The 27,279-nt window shown below is 44.2% G+C and overlaps 1 protein-coding gene across 1 annotated transcript; it reads right to left on the bottom strand.

The window, feature by feature from the left end:
* Positions 1-986: 986 nt before the first annotated feature.
* Irak4 (interleukin 1 receptor associated kinase 4) lies at positions 987-27,138 on the bottom strand. The gene is made up of 12 exons (XM_036207544.1): positions 26,968-27,138; positions 21,352-21,519; positions 18,258-18,403; positions 16,329-16,511; positions 15,361-15,521; positions 11,870-11,934; positions 9,325-9,439; positions 8,820-8,929; positions 5,718-5,901; positions 4,640-4,702; positions 1,215-1,373; positions 987-1,098 (listed from the first exon to the last, which is right to left on the bottom strand). The coding sequence occupies exons 2-12, from the start codon at positions 21,510-21,512 to the stop codon at positions 1,066-1,068; spliced, it is 1,380 nt and encodes a 459-aa protein (XP_036063437.1). The 5' UTR covers positions 21,513-21,519; positions 26,968-27,138; the 3' UTR covers positions 987-1,065.
* Between the last annotated feature and the right edge of the window lie 141 nt (positions 27,139-27,279).

Genomic DNA, 27,279 nt, shown 5'->3' with positions numbered 1-27,279 from the left:
ACCCCCAACATAAAGTACCAAGTGTGTGAGTTTTTCTTGGGGGAGACAAGCAAACATCTATTCACTCAGATTAGGACACCAATAACATGTCCACCCATGTCTACCTTGGGGACACAGTGAGTTTAATTAGCGCTACAGGAGCAGCGGTGACGGGTTACTTACAGGAGCATAGGAGGAGTTATTTACAGGAGCATGGAGTTCATTAACGGTGGTGACACACGCTTTTAACCCCAGATCTCTGAGTTCGAGGCCAGCCTGGTCTACAGAGAGAGAGTGAGTTCCAGGACATCTAGGGCTACACTGTTTCAAAAAAACAACCCCCTCAAAAAAAACCCCAAACCCCAAACCCTAGGGTCTCTGCACCCTATAGTGCGGGGTTGTTCTCCTGAATCGTGTAGCTGCTGTAGTTTGGTGATGTCATGGAAAATGATCTCCGTACAAAGTAGACGGGACCGTGTGGTGCCATGTTACTGTCACTTTTGTGGTGTGTCAACACATCCAAGAATTCACCAGGACACTGTACCACCTTGTTGAAGACAGAGAACATTTAGCGGAAGGAAAAAAAAAAACAAACGCAAAAAAGAAAGCAGGCTGGTGATGTAGTATTGGTGAAATTATTAAGGCCACTCCATGTAGTTAAAAGGGAGGTTTATTTTGTGGGGTAACTTACAAAATGAAGGGATAGGTTGTAGGGTCTGGCAAAGGTATGGCGCAGTCCGGCGGTGTTCTCTGGAGAACTCTGCTCGGTCTACCTCCAGCGTCCAGGGTCCGGGAACCAAGAGTGCGGCCTCCTCCCGATTCTTGGTCTTCCGCTTCCTCCCTCAGCCCCGACTTGTGGGCGTGATCATTACCTCAATGGGGGTTGGAACTTCCAGGCCAATGCTGGGATGGCTATCCACTACAATGTAGCTCAGTGCCAAAGTGCTTGTTCAGTCTCCAGGACCACAAGAAGTTAAAAAAAAAAAAAAAAAAGTGTGTGTGTGTGTGTGTGTGCTTGTGTGAGGTGAAGGGGTGAATGCCTATAGAACTCAATATACATATAAAAACTGAAGTCTTTCATTCGTTTTAAGCAGACATCTCTTGTAGCAGCTGTTGAACCTTTCAAGAAGAAAGACCGAACAAAAGAACATTACGTGGAGGCCTTGGAATGGACACTCAGTGAAGGATCCCGGCCCCCAGAGCCCTTGCTGTGTGTGTGGCTATACAATGGATACCTTCGTGATGTCTGGCCTCTTATTTTTCTTTTCGTGCAGACACTGGCTGGCCGCGGAGTACATGGCTTCGACGGAGGCAGGGTCGGTATCGTCCATCTTCTCATCCGTGTAATCTTCAATGGTCTTCTCCTCATCCTCAATCTCGTCCTTAATATCCAGCTAGAAAGTGGGCATCAAAATGTGGTTAAAAGCGTCACAAGGAAAGAAGTCAGAATGTAGATTTAGATGACTGAGATCCTTTGTAATAACCTGAACTCTTATCTTACTGTTTTTTTTTATAACCTCCTCAGGGACTGGCGCCACACAGGACAAATGGTAGATAAGGAAATGTGTACACATGCACACATTACTAATTTGCTAGTTTTTTTCCCCATTTACGCCTACCCATCTGCTTTACAACTCTCATCCTTCTGTGATGAGCTGACTGCCTGCATTCCCGTTGGCAGCATTGGCCAGTTCAGGGTCACCAGCGTCTTGATCGTTTCTGAAAAGGCAATTCTACCTGCTGGATCCAGACTCCCCGTTTTTAGCCCCAGGGACTCAGACTGATGAGTCAAAGCGAAAGGAGGCTGGGAGTCGAATGAGGAGGAGATGGTGCTGTGGGTTGCCTGGTCAGTCGAGTGATGGCCCCAGAAGTATGTGTCTATATCTGTCTACGTTCTGGTTCCTGGAGTCTGAAAATATGCCCTCATGTGGGAAAATGATCTTTGCAGGTATCTGAAGTGAGTGGCCATCTTGGGGGCAGCGGTTTGGATAGAATGTTTGCCATAGGCTCATTTGGTCTTCTATTGGTGGTGCTGTTTGGGTAGGCTTGGGAGGTGTGGCCTTGCTGGAGGAGCTGGGGGTGGGCTTTGAGAGCTTACGGCCTCACTCTACTCCCAGTTCACTCTGTTTGGAGCTTGTGGTTTAAGACGTGAGCTGCCAGCTTCCTGCTTCTGCGGCCATGCCAGCCACTTGTTATCATATCACCCTGTCAAAGACTTTGGAACCATAAGCCCCAATACACACTTTCTCCTATATGTGTATGTGGGTCATGGCATTTTATCACAGCAATAAAACAGTAAGACACTGAGTTATCCAGGCACACTCAACGACAAGTGTATGTATGTATATACGACAAAAAGAAAAAGATACAGAAGAAAATGTGACCACTAGCAGCAGAGACTGTGGTGACAAGGCTGTAAGCCAAAGCTACCAGAAGCCACCAGAACCTGTAAGAGGCTGGGACTAGTTTCTCCTGGTCTCTCAAGAGGGATTCATGGTCTTAACAAACCTCAACTTCAGACTTCTGCCCTGTATTAAGACACTTTAAGACATCTGGTTTATAGTATATTTTGTAGTAGCTCAAATAGATTTGTATCGAAAGGAGGGATTATGGGTGAGGAGTGGAATGTAGCATTCCAAAGCTCTTCCGAAAGAGGGATTGTGAAACTACACAGGAGGAGGCTCACTGGCGGGTCACACTTGAGAACGTACATGACAGTCTTAGGACTTCCCAGCTGGACCACACTCAAGAGTGTGCTGTTTCCTGACTTTTACACTTTCACTGTTAAATGGTGCAGGGCAAACTTGTGACTCGCAGAGATCCTATTCTTCATTCCTATTCGAACCACGGTGGTGACTTTTACACCTCCTCAAGGGGAGAAGGATCTCACTAGGAGACCCAGGTAGGCCTTTGTGTAGGCCAGGTTGCCTGAAAAAGAAGCCAAAGCCGGTGAAGCTTGGGTCGTCACCCCCGAACCCCATACTGCTTTCCCCGGCCCTGTGGGGCTTCGTTTGTTTTGCTTTTCTGTTTTGTTTGTTTGTTTTAGGGATCCAATTTAGGGCCTTGTACAAGGTAGGCAAGAGTTCTCCCAACCAACCTGCACCTTGAAATCCCTCCTATAAGAAATCATTTTTATATTGATTTATATATTATGGGGGGTGGAGGTCATAGGACAACTTGAAGGAGCCAGTTGTCAGATCAAGAGACTGAATTCAGGTCAGGCCAGGTGACAGCACCTTTATATGCTGAGCATCCCACTGGCCCCTGTATTTCTGATGTTTATGTTTTTGTCCGACCTCCACCCTGAACTTTATTGATGTCCATATACTAACAGCTTAAATGAAATGTGGCATCTCCAATTCAGGTTTCTCTTTCGACCTCACATAACTGATGAGAAAGACAACTTTATATTTCTGGTTACCATAAAATTTTACCTTTTGATCTGCCATTGTGAAAGTTTGAATACCATTAGAATATTCTCACAAATATCTTTCAATGCAAGTATATTACATATACTATTTTAATAGTACATTTCTAACAGATTGTGGACATTTTGTTTTATATGGTGGACATTTGTAGCAATCCCACATACTACAGTTTACTCAAATTAGTATTGGCACTAAGACTTTTGCTGTTCTTTTGAAGTCCTATTTTAACTATCCTTATGTATGTGTATGTCTGTATGTGGCTATGTGTACAGGTCTGCAGGTGCCTGTGGAAGTCAGAGGCCTCAGACCTGGAGCTGGGGTTACAGGCGGTTGTAAGACACTTATCATGGGTGCTGGGAACTAAACTTGGGCCTCAGGAAAAGCAGTATGAGCTCTGAACTACTGTGCCATCTCTCCAGCCCTGGCGTCAAGACTGAATAAGCAAGTTATACCTTCTGATTGTTTGATCCTAATTCTGGGACATGATCTAGTTTATATCTGTTATCTGAATTGTTCATACTAGTTTGTGCTATTAGGGCATATAAATAAATTAGGATAAAAGGAGTATAGTTGTTAATCTTGAGAAACATATATGATATATATATCATATTTATGTCTTTATATATGAATATCACATATATTTCTTTATATATATAAATATATGTAAAGACACATGTGTATAGATCTTTAAAGATACATATATCTTTAAAGGATGTGGCATAATTTATCTAAAGTTTAGTTGTCACTTAACTCATCTACTTACGAACTATCAATCGGATGTTCAATGTAAAAATTGAAAGGGTAGGAATGGTAGTACAGGAAGGAATTGCTAATAAAACACTCCATGATGAAACAGAGAGCTTTTACTGGCATTTTATAGTCTTATGCAGACATGAATGAAAACTATGATTTTTTTTTCCTATGACCTGAAAATGGCCTCACCATCCAGGATCTGTTCACCCCAGAAAGTAACAAACCATGGGTAAACTAAATTTTCTACTCATTTGGATACAAAGACACTAGAACAAAGAATATAGACATAGTCTTCTCAGGCTTCACAAATACATCCCAGCAGATCCAAGACTGTAAATAGATCACGCACTTTCACTATGCCATTACACATAGCCAGTCTTATGTCAGAGATGCCATTTCTATATGACATATTTACACACATGAATTTAAAACCATGAAGGCAAAAGAGGAAAAGACTGAAATAAAAATGAATTAGTTACTAGTAACTGAGGTTCTCGGTTTTCATCCACAGCCGCAAGTCCGGTTATTAGCTCTAATAAAACCTAGGAAGACAAAGAGACGCATTAGCAAAATACCCAAGACATCACGTAGAAATTAAAAGGAATATGGACTGAGCCCGGGGACTTGAACATGCTAAGCAAGGCTTGCTTGTTGTGCTAACCACTGGCCTGGAACATGGATGTGGACAGAAGTCTCCCTAGTCATTTCTGTATAAAGCCTATGGATTCAGGTATCCAAGAGTTCTACTGAGCATGTGCTCTGGAAACTTCAGATCCTTTCATTCTTACAGGGCGCTCAGGAGAATCTTCTTTTCTAGCAAGTAGCCACAGTTTACAAGCCTGTGCCTTAATGGTATGGTGGAGTGAAGTTCAGTTTCCATGAATGAAACATTTGGAAAACTGAGATGGAGATGGAGCCCCATTCATCTTACCCCTCGTTCTACACTTCTGTGTGTCAGACGATAAAAATGACAAAAGAGGGTTGGGGATTTAGCTCAGTGGTAGAGCGCTTGCCTAGCAAGCGCAAGGCCCTGGGTTCGATCCTCAGCTCAAAAAAAAAAAAAAAAAAAAAAGACAAAAGAGACAAGAAAGGAAATGTACATATTATGCAACATGATTAACTTTGCACTCTGACTCAACTGAAGCTTTCTCTGGATGCACGGGAAAAGAATACTTCCTTGCAATAATGAAAAAGAAATCAACTCAAAACTTTTATATACTGTGAATTGTTCATAAACTTTCTGGTGTAACTACAGGCTAATACGAATAGTTCATATATTTATATAGGAGAGCTAAACCAGACACACGGACTACAACATCCTAATTTAATCCACAGTTTAAAAGGAATGATCATGGGCTGGAGTGAGGTTTAGCAAGTGAAGGCACCTGCCGCCAAGCCTGACAACCTGAGTTTGATCCCTGGAACCAGCATGGTGGCAGGAGAGAACTGGCTCCTGCCAGCTACCCTCTGGCTCTTGGCATAGGTACGTCGTGGCACGTGTGCGCACACGCACTGTAAAGAAACACATGCAAAACAATAAAGGGGACGATCACCTACCACACCGAAGCTGTAGATGTCAGATTTGGGTGTTAATTCTCCTCGCAAAGCTTCAGGTGCCATATACGCTGTTGTGCCCACAATGCGGCTGGTCATGACTGTCTGGGTAAACTTCGCAGAAGCCCGGGCGAGCCCAAAGTCAGATATTTTGGCAGTAAAGTCTTTGTCTAGTAAGATATTTGCACTGGGGGGAAAATGTAAATTTGAAGGAAGAAAAAATTTTTCTTGCCCATGAGGTCAAATAGGTTCTTAGAAAGAGGTATATGTGTATATATGCATATATACATGTGTAATATAGATGAATTAGTTACATTGTGTGTCGTTTTATAGATGCAGCACAGAAGACTGAAATGTGTTTAGGTCAGTCAGTTATTCAGATGACAGCAAGAGAGAAATGACCATTTTCCTTTCCTTTCTGTATCTTGAAGAGAGATGTTTAAGGGAATGAAGGCATAGTAAAATTTCCTCTTAAGGGAGGCGTAGTTTTAGTACACCACAGACAGCCTTCCAAAGGAGCTTTCCTTAAAATTTTTTTTTTTTTTTTTTTTTTTTAATGGTGCTGGTGACTAACTCCAGAGCTTCACTCAGGGAGGAGGGGGGTAGGTAACAGTTTTCCTACTGGGCTATATCCTCAGGCCAAAAGCGCTGTTCTTTGGAAGAAATTTGGATTTTTCTAATGGGGTATATTTGCATACCTTCCATATTACATGGCAGTTCGGTCTTGTCCGCAGTGCGTAGAATCATAAAGTTGTTAAAAGTTAACAAGTGTTAGGGAGAATACTGGCGTAAATGGGTAGTGCAAATTTCCAGGCACATCCAATAAACCCGTGCAACAGCATGGCGTAGAATACACAGGAGGAACAGAAGACAGCGAGCAAAATCCCAGCACATAAGACACAGAGACTGACTAGTCTCTGACCCCACCCCCCCCTCTGCACTCTCCATGGCCGCAGTTTGAGAACTGTCATGTTTTTCTCTATTGCACCCTTTTCCTCTTAGGCCCATCTCATAGCCATATAAGCATGCACTAGTCTTGGCAATCTCAAGGGCTTTCTAAATGACATATCTGTTTTCAGATGTCACACTTCGGTATCAACATATCATAAACAGATTCTTTCTATTCCATTCCCAGTTTTCTGGCTCCCACACTCTCCTCTATACGACCTGACTTCTAACTCAATTCCTAGATGGAAATAGTTCCCCATTAAGTCATGACTGACCTGGATGGTATTAATCCAATGGTCTAAGTAGACTTCTGACCAGCCCTCTTGGCAAACTGTCTTTACTCGGTTTTAAAGACAGTACAATCCATGTATAGGCTTTCATCTACTTGTGTGTTTCTATAGTTTATTGGATGTCTTTGGGGGACTGTCCCCTTTTCTTTGGCCATGTCTTATGGATCTTTGGGATTTTATCCTGGGCCCTTAGGCTATATATTTCTGTAATTAAATGATAACTCCCTAAGCATCATGTACATGCAAGTGCTATCCACATCCATGTCCTCAGCTGAGATTTCTACCTGTAAATCTATGTCATACTGTCTGTGTAGCCTCTCCACTTCCATGTCTTAGAAGAATTTCAAACACATACTGTACAACTCTCCTAAGACCTCCCCAACCTGGACCCTTTCCAGTCCTTTTTATATAAGTGAGTCATGTCACAGTCATTCCCAGAGTGCAACTGTGCATGTTGTTAAGTTCAAAGGTTATTATTACGGATACCTTCTTCCTGAACCCTCTTCAAGCTAAGATATAGACATGTCTTGCCATCCTAATCACTTGTATCTGCTCGCTTCTGCTCATATGAACTATATCTACCAAGACGTCTGCAGCAATCTATTAATTTCCCCTGATTTTAAACTGCTCTCTACACTAGACTCAAAGTGATTCACAAAACTTGAATATAATGCTGTAGACCAGTAGTTCTCAACCTGTATGTTGCGACCCCTATGGGGATCGAACGACCCTTTCACAGGGGCCGAATATCAGATGCTCTACCTATCAGATATTTACATTTTGATTTATAACTAACTATGAAGTAGCAACGAAAATAACTTTATAGTTGGGGTCACCACAGCATGAGGCACTGTATTTATTAAAGGGTTGCAGTATTAGGAAGGTTGAGAACCACTGCCATAGTTCTGTAACTTTCAACAGCATCTCATTACACATATGATCAAACCCTTGCCTTTGTCAAGCGGGTCCCATAGGACTTGATTTCCTGCTCATCTATTTATTTTTCTCTCATGTCTCCTACCCCTCACTTTCTACACATCAGTCACAGTGTAATCATTTCACTTCCTGTAATTCATCATGATGTCATATTCCCTCTTTTAAATTTTTTTTTTTTTGCATGAGTGTTATCTGCATGTACACCTTTATGCCAGAAGAGGGCATCAGATCCCACTAGAGATGATCATGAGCTACTGTGTGGTTGCTGGGACTTGAACTCAGGACCTCTGGAAGATCAGCCAGTGCTTTTAACCACTGAGCCATCTCTCCAGCCCCCTCATATTCTCTCTTAACAGTCATCTTACAGGCTTATGTTTTCTAGAATATTTTCCTCATCTTCTATACAGCTAACCTCAACCTGCTTCCTTATTTTCTGCTCATTGTTCAAGTCTCAGCTTAAACACTGTCTTTCAAAACCCTTTATAGTAATACTGAACACTATAGTAAACACTGTAACTCTGTTGTTTTGTGATTCTCTGACTGGTGTTGAGCTACGCTTTGAGCTACATCTGTCAACCATATCATGTACAATGTCTAGCATATAGCAGGTAAATATTTAATGAGGTAAATCAAATACGAGTGGAGAGGACCGAACACTATCCGTGGAGGATGAAGGTGATTCAGGAGAGATCAGTGATCCAAAAACCAAGAACCTAATCTCCCCAAGGAGAAGCAGGTCAGAAGACTTGGCACAGTTGAGAAGGCTTGGCACAGTCGAGATTATAGGTGTGTGCAGTGTAAAGAGCGTCCCAGTGACGGCGACAGTCCAGCCACTGTCCGTTAAGACACACGTGCAAAGAGTGACTGAGAAGAGCGACAGAAAATTGTTCTTTAAAGATGGCTTTCAAAAGCTTCTTCAGAGCAGATTTACCTTTTAATATCTCTATGAATATGATGGTTTTCATGTAGAAAACTGATGCCGTTAGCTGCACCCTGAGCAATCTTGCATCTCATGTGCCAAGAAAGTGGTGGAGTGCCATCCTTATGAAGAGACAAACTGGTTTTAAAACAATGGTTTAGGTAGAAAAAAATCCATAGAAAACCCATAACAGTATTCTTGGTAGTCATGTTTGTATCACTAACCGTATCACTAAGAATTTAGGGTTACAATTTTTAAAGCTCACAAAAAAATAATCTCAAGTAAAATTAAGTGGACTCTGTACTCCTTACTTGGAAACAAAAATATGCAAGAACATCTTCAACATTTAGCCTTTACTGATGCTTTTGCATTTTGAATTTGTAATACCTGCCAACACATAAATGGCATCATTTTACGGAACAAGAAAACAGTAAGTTTAATGTGGTTTAAGTGATCCCGACCAGATGTGAACATTAGCAATCCAACACAGAGATGGGAAGTGAGACGGGTGTCTTACCAGGCAGGACAGTCTGTCTAGCAAGGAACCATTGGGCATGTAAGCATACACTAAGCACAGGTCGTTGCTGTCTCTTGAGAAGCCAAGCAGCTCTACCAGGTTTTCATGCTGACACCTGTACAAGTGAAGGAGCATGCAAAATTGTTATAATAAATCTTCACAGGAGTTACTCCATGTAGGAGTTTTAGCAGAAAGATCAAAGAGATAAACTGCATATGAAAATGTGTGTGTACGTAATATGTGATATACATAGCACAGGTAATGTGACAGCTGTTCCTAACATGCTCATTGACATTGTTAATTCTTTTCTGTGAACGGGTCTTCCGGGTTCAGTAGTACTGAGCCACAGCAGGGGCGAACCTCTCCCGAATCTGTAGCCACATTTGATCAGATCAAAGGAACCCGAGACAGGTTAGTTCAGGGTGAGGCTGCTGCTCAACTACGTTCCGTGCATTTTCAAGATCTGGAAAGTTAGAGCAGGGACGGATCCTCTAACGTAACAGAACTCGAACCCACCCCAGGCTTCACAGGAACGACCTTCAGTCACATCTGACTTTGGTATTTACGGTCCTTAGCCGCAGGCTTGTCTACCATCTGAGCCTTGTGTAATCTGGACAGAAATGAGCACACCAGCCACAGACTAACAAAGCCGCAGGCCTCCGCTGAAAGTGCAGTCCTGCCCCCTCCTGGACCGGTGACGCACCGCACGGTGACAACCTCAGCCTCGGGGCTTCCATGAACACAGAACATGGTACTGACGCCACAGTACCACACAACGTGGATGCTGTGAGAACTCGTGAACAGCTAGCTGTGAGAGCTGGGAAGCACACACGGCACCTGAGAGATGCTCCATTTGGGGTTTATTAATTGGTTTATTCCATGCCATCTAGAACTCTGAGTTACCCTCGAGTAAAATCAGACTTCTGTCAGAAATACTCTGAGAAGTGTCAGTTGAATCGATACAGTCTCCATTTTCACCAAATTTGCATATTTTAAACACAAGTAGGTAATGTTGATCGAATTTCTACTATCTATAAAGAAGGTGGAGACTCACTTGTTTTGTTTCATTAACCTTCACAACATGTTATCACTTTTACTCCCTCATGGGTAGAGATAAGAAATTTGGGCTAGGTCATTCTGGCAGTGAGGTCCAGAAACTGACACTTAAAAAAGTATAACACTAGAGGCTGGAGATGTAGTGCAGTCGACCAGTGTGTGACCACAACGTGCAGCTTTCGGTGGTGCTGGGGATAAAACCCAGAGCCTTGTTGGTGACGGACATTCCACCGCCTGGGCCACAAGTTACTTTTAGAGCTGGACAGTGGAGGTAGAGGTGAGGAGGTCAAAGCTGAAGAGTGCTTGGACTGTTTTTTTCCATGTGTGCCATTTTTACCGTACACGAGTTACTCTGGGTCTATTAGCTATCTTATGAGGGTAAATAAGTGCGGTGGGTGATGGATATGTACGGCCTCACAGCGACGGTTTAATAACCTCCTTAGGATCAGATCAAAAGTTCTGGAATTAGCTACATCTGGACCAGAACCCATCCCTAGTACTTGCTGGCGATGTGAACTTGGGCAAATTATTTCACACTTCTAAATCTTGTTCTTTTTTTTTTTTAAATACAGGAGGTGGTACTCATTGTTCTCAGAATTAAATGAGTCTATGAACTTAAAAGCAGATAATGTGGTGTATGGCACATTACATATTACATATACTCAAATGCCAGTCACTGGAATTATTATATTTGCTGATTTGATTCTCCTCCCCTTCCTTGGAGCCCATCAATATAGTCTCAGCATCTTTGTACATGGTATCTCCTTACATTCCTCTGAATTTTAGCTTCTCCGAGGGTCTGTTATTTTATAACTAGTTTTTGTTTTTATTTATTTGTGTAGCACAGGCGGTCCTTGAATTCACAATCCTCCTACCTTGACCTCCCAAGTACTGGGATTACAGGAGTGTACCACCATCATTCTTGGATTTAGAAACAAGTTTTTTTAAATTTTTTATTTATTTATTTTTTTAAATAGCTACAACCGAACTGTCAGGAATTCTGGCAATAGAACACCTGATCATGAAAACACTTCGAATCCTCTGTAACTTCATTGTGATGTAGAATACTGACTACTTGTCCTTAGTACATGAGCTGGCTGTTTGGAACCTTGGGCTTACACAGGGACACTTTGCTCGGCCTGGAAGGAGGGGACTGGACCTGCCTGTACTGAATCCACCAGGTTTAAATGAATGCCCAGGGGAGTCTTGGCCCTGGAGGAGATGAGAATGGAGGACAGGGGAACCCATGGCTGATGTGTAAAATTAAAACACAAATATAATAAATAAAAAAAGGAGAGGAAAAAAAGAATACTGACTACTTTTAACCTGTAGGTGTGAGTATATGTGATCATCTAGTTGGAGAACCAATAGGGCTGGTCTCAACCCTGTATCTTTACACCCCAGAATCTGCACACTTGGGTGTGACACCGGGTCCCCTGGCCCTGTGCCATGTTCTCACCCCATGCCACACCGGCAGATTAACACTTACTTCGCCAGGACTTTAATCTCTTGGTCAAACTGCTGCTTCAGTTCTTCAGTACTGATTTCAACCATCTATGAAAATAAAAATATAGATTGTGACATGATACAATTACCCTGTGGCTCCTAAAACTGGCAGGGGACTCAAGAAAGAGTGCCCTGCTGATTTGCTTACTTTACAATCACATGGTAAGCCAGATCTGGTGATGAGGGGTTGTAGTCCCAGATAAGTGGGAGACTGAGGTTGGAGAACATCAAGTTCAAGGCCTGTCTGGCTTCCAGAGTGAGTTCAAGGGCAGCCAATGCAGCTTGACCTTGGCTCCAAATGAGACATTAAGGGGGCAGGGATGTAGCTCAGTGGTAAAGTGCTGGCCTAACATAATCAAGGCCCTGGGTTCACTAACCGTACAGTAAAATGAATTAAAAAAAACAATGTCTTGCTATGGTCTGCATGGCTGGGTCCTGGCAATCTGACAGGGAGCCACAGGAGATTAAGACAGACAGATAGACAGACAGACAGACAGACATAAGTAACACAAAGCTGGGCTCAAGTGGTCCATGTAGTAAGATGGAGCCATACCAGCCACCCAGAGACTTGGTGTGTTTATTATGTACAGCATGTCCTAGGATGCCAGCGAGCTAATCTCTGTAGGGGAGCAGCCTCAGGCTGCAGTTGCCTGGGATGAGAAAACAGAGGTCGAGACCCTTTACATGTACCGGCTTTGGCTAAAGGCCAACCATTTGTCAGCAGCCATACTCAGACCACAGCAGAGCCCGAGGCACTGAGGTCTTTGACCTGGCCATTCTCAGGTCATGAATGCTCACTCATACAGGGGTACCCCATGCTCTCCACAAAGACCTTACTCTCTGTTTTTATAGAATTAGTGACATCTAGAAATACACGATTGCCCTAGGTCCATGTTGTTTTGAAGAAAGGAAAAAATATATAAACCTTTCTGGGTTGTGGCAGGAACAAAATGAAATGTTTCACCACAGGAAAAATTTAAAGAAGAATTCTGGGTAACAAAATGAAAGCAAATGTGAATAGAAAAAGAATCGAATGCTATGAAAGCACCTGTAACATCCATGACAAGGGATGCCCGTGGTACATACATGCAAAGGACATTGTCATTTTAAAGATTAACGATCAATACTATAATTAATCAAGAGTTAAAGGTTAAAAAAACTCTTATAAAAATAGGGAAAAAGGATAGGCAAGAAAACTTCTTTTCATAATGTGCCTTTAAAAAAATATTGTTTTTGCTGGGCTTTGTGGCACATACCTTTAATCCCAGCACTCGGGAGGCAGAGGCAGGTGGATCTCTGTGAGTCTGAGGCCAGCCTGGTCTACAGAGTGAATTCCAGGATAGCTAGGACTACATAGAGAGACCCTGTTTCAAAAATATATATATTATTTTTAAAATTACATTTATTTAGTGTGTGTGTGTGCGTGTGTGTGTGTGCGCGTGTGTGCGCGCGTGCGTGTGTGTGTGTGTGTGTGCGTGTGTGTGCGCGTGTGTGCGTGCGTGCGTGCGTGTGTGCGTGCATGTGTGTGTGTGTGTGTGTGTGTGTGTGTGTGCGCGTGTCAGCCACAGTGAACATGTGGAGGTCAGAGGACAACTTGTAGGATCAGTTCTCTTCTTTTACCAAGTGGGTGCCATGGATGATCGATAAATAAAACATTGATTGGCCAGTAGCCAGACAGGAAGCATAGGCCGGCCTAGCAGAGAGGAGAATTGGGGAAACAGGAAGGTGGAGTCTGGTAGATGCTGCCAGCAGCCATGATGAGGAGCAGGGTGTAAAGTACCAGTAAGCCACGAGCCACATAGCAAGGTACAGATTAATAGAAATGGGCTAATTTAAGATAGAAGAACTAGAGAACAAGAAGCCTGCCATGGCCATACAGTTTGTAAGCAATATAAGTTTCTCTGTGTTTACTTGGTTGGGTCTGAGCGGCTGCGAGACTGGCGGGTGAGAGAGATTTGTCCTGACCATGGGCCAGGCAGGACTGGAGAAAACTCCAGCTACAAGTGGGTCTCCAGAATCAAACTCAGATGATCAGGCTTAGTGGCAAGCACAAGATACCTACTGAGCTATCTCATTGGCACCCAAATGATATTTTTAAATGAGACAGGCCATACAAAAGTATCCAGATAACATTTTCTTAGTATTTTATCTGTTGAGGAATATTATTTTAAGATGTGTTACATTTGTTTATGCTTTGGAACATTTGCTTAATGATACAATGTGGTGATATATTGTTTGTAAAGAAATAAAGCTTGCCTGAAGATCGGAGGACAGAGCCAGCCACAGAGTTCGACATAGAGATCAGGCAGTGGTGGCACACGCCTTTAATCCTAGCACTGGGGAGGCAGAGGCAGACATTGGTCTGGATTTCTGTGAGTTCAAGGCCTTACTGGGCTGCAGGAGATTAATCCAGTCTAAAAGAGAAACAGAGCCAAGCAGTGGTAGCACACACTTTTAATCCCAGGATTTGGGAGTCACAGGCCTTTAATCCCAGCACTAGGAAGGCTGACACAGGAAGTGATATGGCTGGGCAGAGAGAGGAATATAAGGCAGGAGGAGACAGGAGCTCAGAGCCCTTTTGGCTGAGGACTCAGAGGCTTTTGGCCTGAGGATTCAGTAGTGGTGAGAAGTTTCTCTAGTGGCTTGTTCCTTTGTCTCCCTGATCTTTCAGCGTTTACCCCGATATCTGGCTCTGGGTTTTTATTAGAAGACCATTTAGGATTCGTGCAACAATGCAAAGATGTGTTACATTCATTTATGTTGCGTTTGTTTAACTCTGTGAATCTGTGTTACTGTGCCTGTCTAAAACACCTGATGGTTTAATAAAGAGCTGAATGGCTTAGCGAGGCAAGAGAAAGGATAGGCGGGGCCAGCGGGCAGAGAAAATAAATAGAAGGAAAAGTTTGGGAGAGGAAGGATCTAGGAGAGAAAGAAGGAGGAGGACATCAGGGGCCAGCCACCCAGCAATACAGCAAGCAAAGGAGTAAGAGAGAAAGGTATACAGACATAGAGAAAGGTAAACTCCCAGAGGAAAAAGTTGGATGGGATAACTTAAGAAAAGCTGGCTGGAAACAAGCCAAGCTAGGGCCAGGCATTTATAAGTAAGAATAAGCCTCTGTGTATTTATTTGGGAGCTGGGTGGCAGGCCTCCAAAAAGCAAAGAGCCAAAAGAGAAAAAGAATTAAAAAAAAAAAAAAAAAGCAACTAACCACACTTATCTTTAATCTAAATTATGTAGGAGGCATTGTGGTGTAAGGCTTCTTAATTTTATCTTGTGAATCTACCACAATTACAAACATGATTCTATATGTCTGTGTTTCTGGAGATAGTTCTTCACAGCCCTCAGTAGGTTCTTACAAGATAAGAGATACGAAGTTAGGGTGGGGTCCACTAGAAGGGAGCAGGTGCTGAGACAACAAACCCGTGAACGTTAACTGACAGCCTGCTCTGACAGGAGGAAGGGGGACAGCTTACCGCTCCAAGCTTCTTCACCGCCACCGCTGTGTTGTTCACGCAGCCTTTGTACACCACTCCGAAGCCTCCCTCTCCCATTCTGTTGCCGCCGACAGAAACAGGCCGTTCATCGAAGTCATTCGTGATACTCTTCAGTTCATAAAATGAAAAACTGTGAAAACCTATCACACCGACAAAACAAGGAAGAGGCGCTTACACAAAGGACTGTGGCTTTAATAACTGATGCTTTCTCAATTTGAAGATCACACTCTCTCTCTGTCTCTCTCACACGTAACCTTTTTTTTTTTTTTAATGACAATTACACTCGGTGATTCTGTACCAAACACTCTTATCTCCACCCAAAATACTTATCTGGCTAAGTTTGGTCTACTCCTCCAAAACTCTAGCCACATTTAAAAATTATTTTGTTTATACATTTAGTTTTGAGACAGAGTGTCATGCAGACCAGGCTACCCTTGTATTTGCTATTCAGCTGAAGCTGGCCTCAAACTCCATCCTGCCTCTGCCTTCCAAGTATTGGGAGCATAGGTGTACAGCACCACCCTGACTTGCTTGCTTTCTTAGTTTTTGTGACTGTTTGCATGTCCCAATTGCTTCAAGTCACCAAAAGAACTAGTAGCTGATGCCACGGCGACAGTACCTTTTATTTATGTATTTTTTTAAAATGTGCATTGGTGTTTCGCCTGCCTGTATGTCTGTGTGAGGGTATGGCATCCCCAGGAACGAGAGTTACAGGCCGTTGTGAGCGGTCACGTGGGTGCTGGGACTTGAACCTGGGTCCTCTGGAAGAGCAGCCAGTGCTCTTAACTGCTGAGCCATCTCTCCAGCCCCTATGACGATGGTACTTAATACATTTAAAGGAAAACAAATGTCCAAGTGCTCTGCCCACAACACAAACAGGAGAGGTTTACTTTCCATCACCACAACGGCAAATCCACCAGTGGGAAAGAGTAGGCGGCGTTACTTACGAGTATCGGTATCGCTGAATTCCAGACTTGTCTCGGCGGTGCTGGAGGAGTCAGGCTGCCCACAGCTCTGTTCTAGCCTCGGCACAGGCAGTACAGGCGTGCTGTCTTTTTCACAGCAAGGCCCCTGCTCCACCGTTGCTGCTTCTCTAGGAGGTACACAGCTGACAGTTTGGGGAACAGCATCTGCCGAACAAGAAGACAAAACTAGTCTCTGTGTTAAAAGTCTTTGTGAAAAATCAGTGGGGTGGTTTCAATGAAAATGACCCCCGTGGTCATAAGGAGTGGAACTATCAGGAGGTGTGGCCTTGTTGGAGTAGGTGTGGCCTTGTTGGAGTAGGTGTGGCCTTGTTGGAGGAAGCATGCCACTGGAAGTGGGCTTTAAGGTTCTCAGATGCTCAAACTGGCCCAGTGTCTCTCTCTTCCTGTTGCCTGATGATTGGGATGCAGAACTCTCAGCTACCTCTCCAGCACCACGTCTGCCTGTGTGTTGCCATGCTTTCCACCATGACGATAACAGATAACAGACTAAACCTCTGGACTGTAAGCCAGCCCCAGTAAAATGTTAAATGTTATTTTTTTTTTTCTTTATAAGAGTTGCCGTACTTGCCAGGTGGTGGTGGTACACGCCTTTAATCCCAGCTCTCGGGAGGCAGATCTCTGTGAGTTCGAGGTCAGCCTGGTCTATAGAGCGAGATCCAGAAAAGGCGCAAAGCTACACAGAGAAACCCTATCTCGAACACCTCCCCCCCAAAAAAAAAATTTGCTGTTCTCTTCACAGCAACAGTAACCCTAACCAAGACAACCAGGAACTGACATGCAGCTTCTAGATGTTGGCCCTACATCCTCACCAAACACAGGAAAACACCCAGTAAGATGCTGTCCATTGTGTGATAGTGTTTACAAAAGTGGTTCAGAACCACTAGGAAATTAGGAAACACTATAGTTATTTAAGAATAGAAAACCAGCTGGCATGGTGGTGGCCATCTGCAATCCCAGCACTTTGAAGGTGGAGGCAGGAGGATCAAGTTCAACTCCGGTCTTGACTACATAGTGAGTTCAAGGTCAGTCTGGGCTACATGAGATTCTATCTCAAAAACAAATAACTAAATACACACACACACACACACACACACACACACACACACACACACACACACGAGTATGTGTGGGGGAACAGGACCAAAAACCTTTTAGACAGTGAACTCAGTGTTATGAGTCCCATTAAGAAGGTGTGGTGCTGGGCGGTGGTGGCACACACCTTAATCCCAGCACCCAAGAGGAAGAGGCAGGCTGATCTTTGTTGAGTTCGAGGCAAGTCTGCTCTACAGAGTGAGTTCCAGGACAGCCAGGGCTACATAGAAAAACACTTGACAAACCAAAACCAAAACCAAACAAACACCCCCAAAAGAAGGCGTGGCATGGAGCCCTGGAATCTACTCGTTCAACAAGATCTTTCTGAGATTCTTTCCACAGCAAAGGTTGAGAGCCCCTAGTGTATCAAAGGGAGAAAGGAAGTGGGGTAATGAGACAGAACAATAGCAACACAGGGGAATGCAGTGTAAGGAAGCCATGATAAGTCCCGTCAAGGTGAAGCCAAATGGGGGTCTAGAGAGAGACAAGGCTCAAGAGAATAAATTCGTACAGGATACATTCTTCATCCCTCTAAATAAATCCTCCAGGCACAAAACTACCTGACTCTGGTGGTGGTGGGGGGCTAGACTCCATCCCCAAGCTTCTAGCAATTTAGCAGCACAGTCCAGAGCACCAGGCATCTAGAGTGGTTGACAGCTGGGGAGAGCTGAAAGCATGCAGGGGACTCAGATGTCAGGTTCGTTCATGCCACAGAAGAATGAAAAGAAAAGCAAACACTTGTATCCCCACCATGCCTCACTGCAGCCAGCTGCTGATGCTCTGGCCACACCACTTTACCTGGCAGCAGGAGAGTAGCGGGGGCCAAAAGTTCAACCTGGACCAGGAGATCCACAAGGTCCCCGACTGTGCAGTTGGTGGTACCCCAATCAAACAGCAGCTCACAAGTGGGGCTTTTTCCAGTTTGGAGTAAGGCCTCGAATCTCCTGAAAAGCAAGAAACAAACCAGTACACAAGGAGAGTTCATATGAAAATAGGCACTGATTGCCACACCACTCCCAAATCCCCTTCTGTCCGGACCATTGGACTTGAGGACAGAAAAGCAATGTGTGTGTGTGTGTAATGTGTGTGTGAACCCCTAAGGACCCTGACTAGGAGAAATACACTCAGCAGAAAAGGGGCCAAAGAGGATGATAAGTTAACCACGGGGGCTGGAGAGATGCTCAGTGGTTGAGAACACTGGCTGCCTTTCCAGAGGACCAGGGTTTGGTTCCCAGCATCCTCAGGGTAGCTCATTATCACCTGTATTTCCAGTTCTAGTGGCTCTAAAACCATCTTCTGCTCTCCATGGTCATGAGCAGGCATGTGGTGCAAATATGTACATGTAGGCAATGCATGCACATACATAGAATAAAATAAGGAACTCTCAAAAAATGTAAGCTGACTTTTGGGGCAGAGGAGACAGTTCAGTTGGTGAAGTGCTTGCTGTTGCTAGTATGAAGACTGATGCCCCTGAGATCAGATTCCCCAGCATCCAGGCAAAAAGCCAGTGTGGGGCACCTGCTCTAATATTGGGCTGGACAGGCAGGGATGGGTGGATCCCTGATGCCCACTGTTTATTTAGTCTAGATGAATTTTTAAGCTCCAGGCTCTGTGAGGAACCCTGTCTCAAACAACAAGATGGAGGGAGAATGAGCAAGGCACTTCATGTTGACCTCTGGCCTCCACAAGCACGCTCACTTAACAGGCACATGTACACACACACACACACACACTACTCAAACCCACCCAGTTAACATTATTTACCAAATATTCCCTGAATATTTACTCAGAGAGCTACAGGACATCTCTAGAGAGACAACTGAGAATATTAGCATGAGACTGCTAGGCTGGGCTGGGCAGAGCAGCCAGCTGTGAGCCACACAGCACACTCAAAATGTACCCAAGTTTAGATCCAAATTCTGAGCTCTTCTGACCAAAGTGTACACTTTTAAACCACTTAGCTATATTGCAAGGTCTTATCTGCACTTTACATGACATATTCAGTCTTCTAACTATACACTTTTAAATGAATAAGCCTGCTTCATGAAGCAGAACGCACCTAGGCTTTGATCTTAGCTATATTTAATTAAATAGAAAGGAAAACATCTTTTTCTTCATTTCATTTCTTTAAAATTAAAAATTAGGGCTGGAGAGATGGCTCAGCGGTTAAGAGCACTGACTGCTCTTCCAGAGGTCCTGAGTTCAATTCCCAGCAACCACATGGTGGCTCACAACCATCTGTAATGAGATCTGGCGCCCTCTTCTGTATACATAATAATTAAATAAATCTTTAAAAAAATTAAAAATTAGCTTTAGAAAGTAATACTGAAAACTCAACCAAAACAGCCCATTCTGTTTTTCTTCCAAAGGTTTTATTTGGAAACATTTCAAACTTAACAAAAACTTTGAAAGAATAACATAGTGAACAACAACTTAACCTCCATCTAGATTTATCAGTTGGCCACCTGGCAGCATCTGCCCACATCTGTGCTCTTCTCAATGCTCTTTCTTGTTGTGGGATAATGCTTTTATACATTGGTTATAATAAGATGCTGATTGGCTCGTAGCCAGGCAGGAAGTATAGGTAGGGCGAGCAGACTAAAGGAATTCTGGGAAGAGGAAGAGCAGAATCAGAAGTCGCCAGCCAGACACAAAGGAAGCAAGATGACAAGGCAGAACTGAGAAAAGATATCAAGCCATGTGGCTAAACATAGATAAGAATTATGGGTTAAGTTAAGTGGAAGATCTAGTCGGTAATAAGCCTGAGCTAATGGCTAAACAGTTATAAATAATATTAAGCTTCTGTGTGATTATTTTATAAAAGGCTGTGGGACTGTGGGTGAGAGATTTGTCCCGACTGCTGACCAGGCGGGACACGGGAAATCTTCTGGCTACATTTTCTACCTCTCTCTATGTGTGGCATGCCTACATTGTAGGCCAAGTATCTTGTCTGTGTCTCACCGTCTCCATTTACGGGACTACTTTTTAATGAGTAATTTCAATCATGATTAACAGTTTTGGTAAGAACCACACAGGAGGTAACGTGTTCTTCCTGCTACATCATATGTAGAGGCACAAAATGCAGTTTTGTGCCATGACTGGTGGCACTGTTTGATCATTTGGATAGGGAGATGTGCTTCAGATTTCCTCACAACACAAGTACCTCTCTCTTGCTGGTACATACCCAGCACTTATCGGGTAGAGACAGGAAGATCAGGAGTCCAAGGCTAGCCTTACAAGTTTGATGCCAGCCTTGGCTACACAAGACCTGGTCAGTAGCAAAAGTTAGTTTTCTCTTTCTTAATGCATACAGAATATGTGGACAAAACTTTTAGGCTTTTGGGCCCCAATGAGCCTTGTGGGAACCAGTCTTCACTGGCGGCTGCACACTGCTAACATCATAAATTTTGCTACTCTGACAGCTGGTGGCACTGTTCCGTAGGGAAGAGCCCCTTCTCTCTGGAATGACTGCTGTACTAACCCACTTCCCATTTTTAATGGAAATATTGACAAACTATCCTTGAGAATTTGGTTTTCAAGTTTGAAACTGAACTCCTCCCTCGTGCTTCATGATGTTCGCCTTCACGTGAGCAGACATTTGCAGGAAGGATAATTTGGGGGCCTAGCTTTAGAGTCTTTACCAGATTGACTAAAAACAAACAAAACAAAACAAAAAAAACCCCAGTAATTTATCTTCTTCCTTCTATGTAAGACAAATTTTGACATTAAGTTTTTAATTTTTAAATACAGCACAAAATTTAAACCTGAATTTGTATTTTCTACCAAATCAAGCAGAGATGAGAAGAGAGAGGCAATTATATCAGACAGTGTGTATGCCCGTATCCTTCTTGTGATTGGAAGGATTTAAAAAGAAAAATAAACGCCATACTACCTTATATGAAACTGATTGTATCTATCATCCCCAGACGGCTTTTTAATAGCCACTGCTAATTTCTTCCACCCTTCCTGAGGATCGATAAAATCCGACAGCTTCCGGATGATTCCTACATTGAGGCTGCGAACATATGTGGATGGTGTCAGAGGCTTGTTCATCTTCTACCTGAAATATGAAAAATTCTCATTAGAACTTTACAACACGTCAGCTGTGTAGTGGGTAGCCATTCCAGCCTTGCCCTGGAAGTTCCAACCCCCATGGAGGCTTCAGTAATGGCCACACCCACAAGGCGGGGCTGAGGGAGGAAGCTGAAGACCCAGGATGGAGAGGAGAGGCTTTTCTTGGTTCCGGGCCCCTGGACGCTGGAGGTAGACCGAGCAGAGTTCTCCAGAGAACACCACCGGACTGCACCATACCTTTCCCAGACCCTGCAACCTATCCCTTCATTTGTAAGCTACGTGGAGTGGCCTTAATAATTTCACCAATATGGCTGGACAGTGGTGTCTCACACCTTTAATCCCAGCACTTGGGAGGCAGAGGCAGGCAGATCTCTGAGTTCAAGGCCAGCCTGGTCTACAGAGTGAGTTCCAGGACAGCCAGGGATATACAGAGAAACTCTGTCACGAAAAATAAATAAATAAACAAACAAATAAATACATGAGGAAAAACAAAAAAACCCAAACAAACAAATTTGAAAACCCCCACAACTTTACAACAGTTTCTGAGATAGCTTCTAGAAGCTGTATGCCATGCATTGCCATACTGCATGAGATGCTGGCAAATGACCTTCTGAACACAGAGCAACTCTCATTGTAACCCACCTCTTACTGAAAGGTGTTTGTCTAATCACCCTCTAGGATTATTCTCCCCGCTCCCCAAATCAACACTGGAAGACTTCATTGTGACACTGGAATTTTCCAGGTGAAATTTATAAAAAGCAATATGTTTACTAGAAAGAGACCTGGGAGCATGTTCCGGAAGCAAATCAATAAAACGAATAGAAGAGACTTAGCTCTGAATTTAAAGTATTTTTCTCAATTAGTATCTACTTACTATTAAAATTTTTAAAAAGATTTACTTATTTTGCCTGTATGCATGCATGTGCCCCATGTCCTGTCTGGTGCCTGCGGAGGTCAGAAGAGGGCACCAGATCTTCTGGATCTGGGGTTATTGATGACTGTCAGCCATTATGTGGGTGCTGGGAACTGAACCTGGGTCCTCTGCAAAAGCAGCAAGGGCTCTTAACAACTGAGCCATCACTATATTAAAATTACTGAGCATCTACTGTTAAATTTTTTTATGCAACCATCTTTGGTAAAGTAAAAAAAAAAAAAGCAAACTAATTTATATAGCATTAAAGACATATGCCAATCACCTACTTTCCACTAAGTATATAAGAACCTCAAACAGTTTGGTGCCTATGAGATCTGCATGACTTCTGTTTTCTGTATGGTGGAATCATGGCCCCTCTCTGTGGCTACTCTCTTGATCGGGCCTTTATTTGATAGATCCTTGTTTCCCTGTGTTCCACCTCAGAGGCTGCAGCTAAGAGACACCTCACAGTGTTACTTGTCCATGGAGCTGCTGAGCACAGCCTTAGATTACTGAACAGACCGATGAGAATGTGCCTTTCCATTGGGCCCCTCCAGCACTTACTTAACCTTTTACTTTTCTCTCCTTGTCTTTCATGGCCATTTCCTTCTTTTCCCTCTCTCTGTGGTTTCTCTGTCCCCTGTTCTCAACAAACAATAATCCTTCCTTACAATTAATCAAGAGAAATAGACTCATACTATTCTTTCAAGGATTTGCTTCTGTATGTTTTTATTTTTAAATACAATTGCCCTTGGGAGTTAATAATATATTCAAATGGTGCAAAATATAAAAAGTACATCTGTCTGTATGTAAGTTTCTATGCTAGTATTTATGTCTCTCTGTATGATATGGTTTGGGTTTGAAATATCTCCCCAAAGCTCTTGTTTTGAAGGCTTTGTCCATAATATAATAGTGTTCTGTGTTGGGGGGGGGGTACATTTGGTAGGTGTTTGGATTATAAAGGCTCTCTTATTATCAATCAATGTATCCACTGATGGATTCATAGCTTTAATCGGATATTGGGAACTGGTGGTACCTTTACAAGGTGGGGCCTACCTAAATGAAAAGGTGGAGTGTGCCCCGATGGGCATGGACCCAATTCCCCTTCCTATCTCTTTTCTTCACCCCCTTCTCTCTGCCCCTCCCCACACCATGAGGGTAGGCAGATTGGTTCCATCTATGTGCTCTCTTCCATGATGTTACCCCTCACCACAGACCTAGAAACAACTGATCACCTAACCTTACTAAACACCACTTGTGTTAATCTTGATCTGAAACATTTTCCTCCTTAACTTTGCCCCTTAATGTTCCCACAAGGTTGCACAGTGATTACCTTCCAATGTATGTTTTCGATCTTTCCTATCTGTTGTGTTATTGTGGCTCCTTGGATGAATCCTCCTCTGAGGTACTCTAACTGTGGTCCCTTCTACATCACCCATTTTTTTCAACTTGAAGCAGTTGGAATCAGTGCTCCCAAACCCCCCAAAACAGTTTGGGTTACCTCCAAAAGGAACTAATAGGCCATCCAACTTATCCCTCTTTCTGCCACAACAGACACTGTTACCAGGACTCAGAACTAAAACAGGTAGACTGCTGTGGAATAATCCTTTTGTACACTGTGAAAATATGTGTCGCTCTTGTTGTTAATAAAAAGCTGAAAGGCTGATGGCTAGGCAGGATTTTCAGGGTAGAGAGAATGCTGGGGAGAAGAAGGGTAGAGTTGGAGGAGCCACCATGAGATGCAGGGCAAGCAGGATGGGGAGTGTGCAGATGAGGTAAATGAGCCTCAGGGCAGCACACAGATTAATACAAATGGGTCACTTTAAGTTATAAGAACTAGCTAAAAACAAGCCTGAGCTATTGGCCAAACATTTATAATTAATATTAAGCCTCTGTGTGGTTACTGAGGAGCAGCTGGCGGGATTAAAAAAAGCTAGCCTACACTGGACTACAGCCCTCTTTGCATCCATTAACCTCTATGTCCCACCAGATCTCAGAAAAACTTCAAGAAATTTCAGATCAGCTTAACATCCTTCAGGCCCAGATCCATTCCTTGGCTACTGCAGTACTCCCAAATTAAAAAAGACCAGATCTGACTGCTAAGGATGGGATGCGTTTGTGCCTTCCCCTACGAGTAGTGCTGCTTAGGCACAAACAAATCCTAACTGGTTTGAGATGGGCCCCAAGACACTGCATCCAGACAAAAACCAACTACAAGTCTCCTCCTAGGTAGAGGCTTTTGGTTCCCTCCCACTCTGGCTCTTCCTCTCCCTCACTCCTTCCCTCCTTGTTATCCTCATACTCACATTTTTGCTCTGTTTTTTTTTTCAGCTGAACATCACCCTATACCCAAAGAAAATGTTCCAAATAAGCTCTCCCAAGGACTCTTACCCTACAGCAGCTCCATTTGTCCCAGATATATCTGCAAAAAGACCTTTTAGATGCCATGGGCAACATCCATGTTTTTTATACACTGATTTACTTCAGTGGCAACTTAAAATGCTTTGGATATACTAAAATAAAAACTGTCATCCATTCACCAAAAAAGGTGTCTTATTTGTGATTGATATTAATCCAGATGCCTTGAAATAAAACATTAAGAAAATCAGAGAGAAAAAGAGACAAGACCACACAGGAGTTTTATTCTAATGGAGGAAGAAGGTAGCAAGCATTTCACAGTATGTTAAATGGTGTCTATGGTAGGTTGAATGAGAAGGCCCCCATAAGTCTCCCTCATTTGGATACTTGGTTTCCAACTGGTGGCTGTTTGGGAGGATGAGGAAGTGTGACTGGAGGCAGGCTTTGAGGTTTCAAGACTTGGGCCATTTCCAGTGTGCTCTCTCTGCTTCCTGCTTATGGTTCATGATGTGAGCTCTGAGCTGTTGCTCCATTTCATCCTGTTTGTCTGCCTGCAGGCTGCCATTCCCACTCTCCCACTGTGCTTGGGGTAGGCTCTATCCTTCTAGAACCCTAAGCTCAACCTTGCCTTGGTCATGGTGTTTTGTCAAGTAAATAAGGCAATGCCAGATGGAGAGACAAGGGGCTGCGACTTTAAAAGGGTTAGTCACTGAGGGCCTCATGAGATCGTGATGGAAGACAGGGATGGGAACACTGATCAGCTGGGTGCCTGTTGGGAACAATTCTGGGGAATATGAGTAGAAGGCACAGACGTTGGAGGTGCTTCTGAATGAAAAGAAATAAAAGGGAGGACATGACTGCTCCCAAGGGGTCGAGGAGAAAGGTTTATTACAGATATGAGGGAGAGCATAGCCAGAGACAGAGACATCTGGGAGAGTCCAGAGTGAACATGGCCAAACATGTGAGGAGAGATGGGGAGGCAGAGCAAGAGAGAACTGCCTACCAAAAGTGGCAGTCTGGGCTATGAGACCAGCATAGCCCAAATGGCTGAGTTACATAGGGGCCAGAGATGCTGGAGGTCAGGAAGCTGAGTGGCTGGGCTGGTACCCAGGGTTCAGGGTAAGGGGACAGTGTATGCCAGGTACGGGAGGACCCTGTAAGAGGTAGGGACTGAAGGATACTGGACAGCATCCTCTTTGATATGTTTGTTCTAGGCACCACAGTTAGCTTTTTGTCCCGGGTGTGAGACTTAACAGCTTCTACAGACATACAGCAAGGAGCAGGTGAGATTATAGATGAGGGATTAGACTCCCAGGGCTTTGAATTGACTTGATTATCTTCTGAGTTGAGAGAAGAGACAATCAGTGGAAGTTCCCAGAGGAGTGCAGATATTTCTATATTCATGCCTAAAGCGGAGGGTCCCTGGACAATTTGGTGTGCAGAGCAAGGACAAAGAAACAAGAAGAGGCGACTGGAAAAGGACACCAAAAATTTACGTGGAAGGTTCGAAAGGGCGCTAGCGTCCCGGTGGTAGATGTATTCTGCAGGGCAATCCACAGAAGTCTGCCGATGTAGAAAGGGAGAAGACGGCACCAGGGTTTTCTGCTTGGGCCGGAAGCAAGACCGAGACAAGACTGTAAGGTGCAAGTTTGGCCTGGGAAATCAGATCAGTCTGGAACATGTAGGCAACAAGAATGTTTAGCATGAAAATACAATAAAAGAAACCTGAGGTCTGACGCATATCTTGAAGGATTACTTTCAGGCACGGAAAAGTCGGAGTTTTTAAAAAAAATCTTCTGTTTGGGGGGCACTGTGTCCATTCCGAAAGGGACTGGAGCTTTCTCGCTCTCTTGGGCTTTGCTTTTTCTGCTCATCTCGGCCTTCCAAGCTGTGCTGCGCTTGCTTACCCCTCCCTCCTCCACCTGTGGACAGACTGCCTGACAGCTTCCTACACTCCCCAACGCCAGCAAGCGAGACCTCAGCGGACCACCAGCGCAGAGGCTACCTGCGGGGCTCCCCACGCCTCTGCCGGGTGTGTGTGTGCACCCACTTCCTGGTTCTGGGGTGAAACAAGCCCGTCGCAAACCCGGCCCAGGATAGAGGACTGCAGCGAAGTCCTGGCCTGAGATCAGCCTTCCTCGCGGGCGCGGCCGCACAACCTACTTCCTCTCTGACGTTCCTCGCTTCCTGAACCAGGCGACCGGCGCCCCGCCACGGTCCCGCGAGGACGAGGCGACTTCAGACCGTCTGCGCCCGAGTGATGCGGCTTCCCTCCCAGAGCATCAGATCCGTGCGGGACACCAGCTCCCGCTGTCCGGCGAGGCCGGGCGTGGAGGGGCGGGGCCAACCCGGGAAGGTCCCGCCCACCTCGCCCCGCCCCCTACTCCTCTAGGTGGCTCCGGGCGGCTCTCCATCCAGGGCAGGAACTCTACAAGTGGGTGCCTGTCCCTTTAAATGTCCCTGTAGGGGGCTGGG

Source organism: Onychomys torridus, chromosome 16, assembly GCF_903995425.1.
Source record: "Onychomys torridus chromosome 16, mOncTor1.1, whole genome shotgun sequence".
In the NCBI taxonomy this organism is placed as follows: domain Eukaryota; kingdom Metazoa; phylum Chordata; class Mammalia; order Rodentia; family Cricetidae; genus Onychomys; species Onychomys torridus.
The sequence above is the reverse complement of the archived record's forward strand: the minus strand, read 5'-3'. Positions and strand labels throughout refer to the sequence as shown.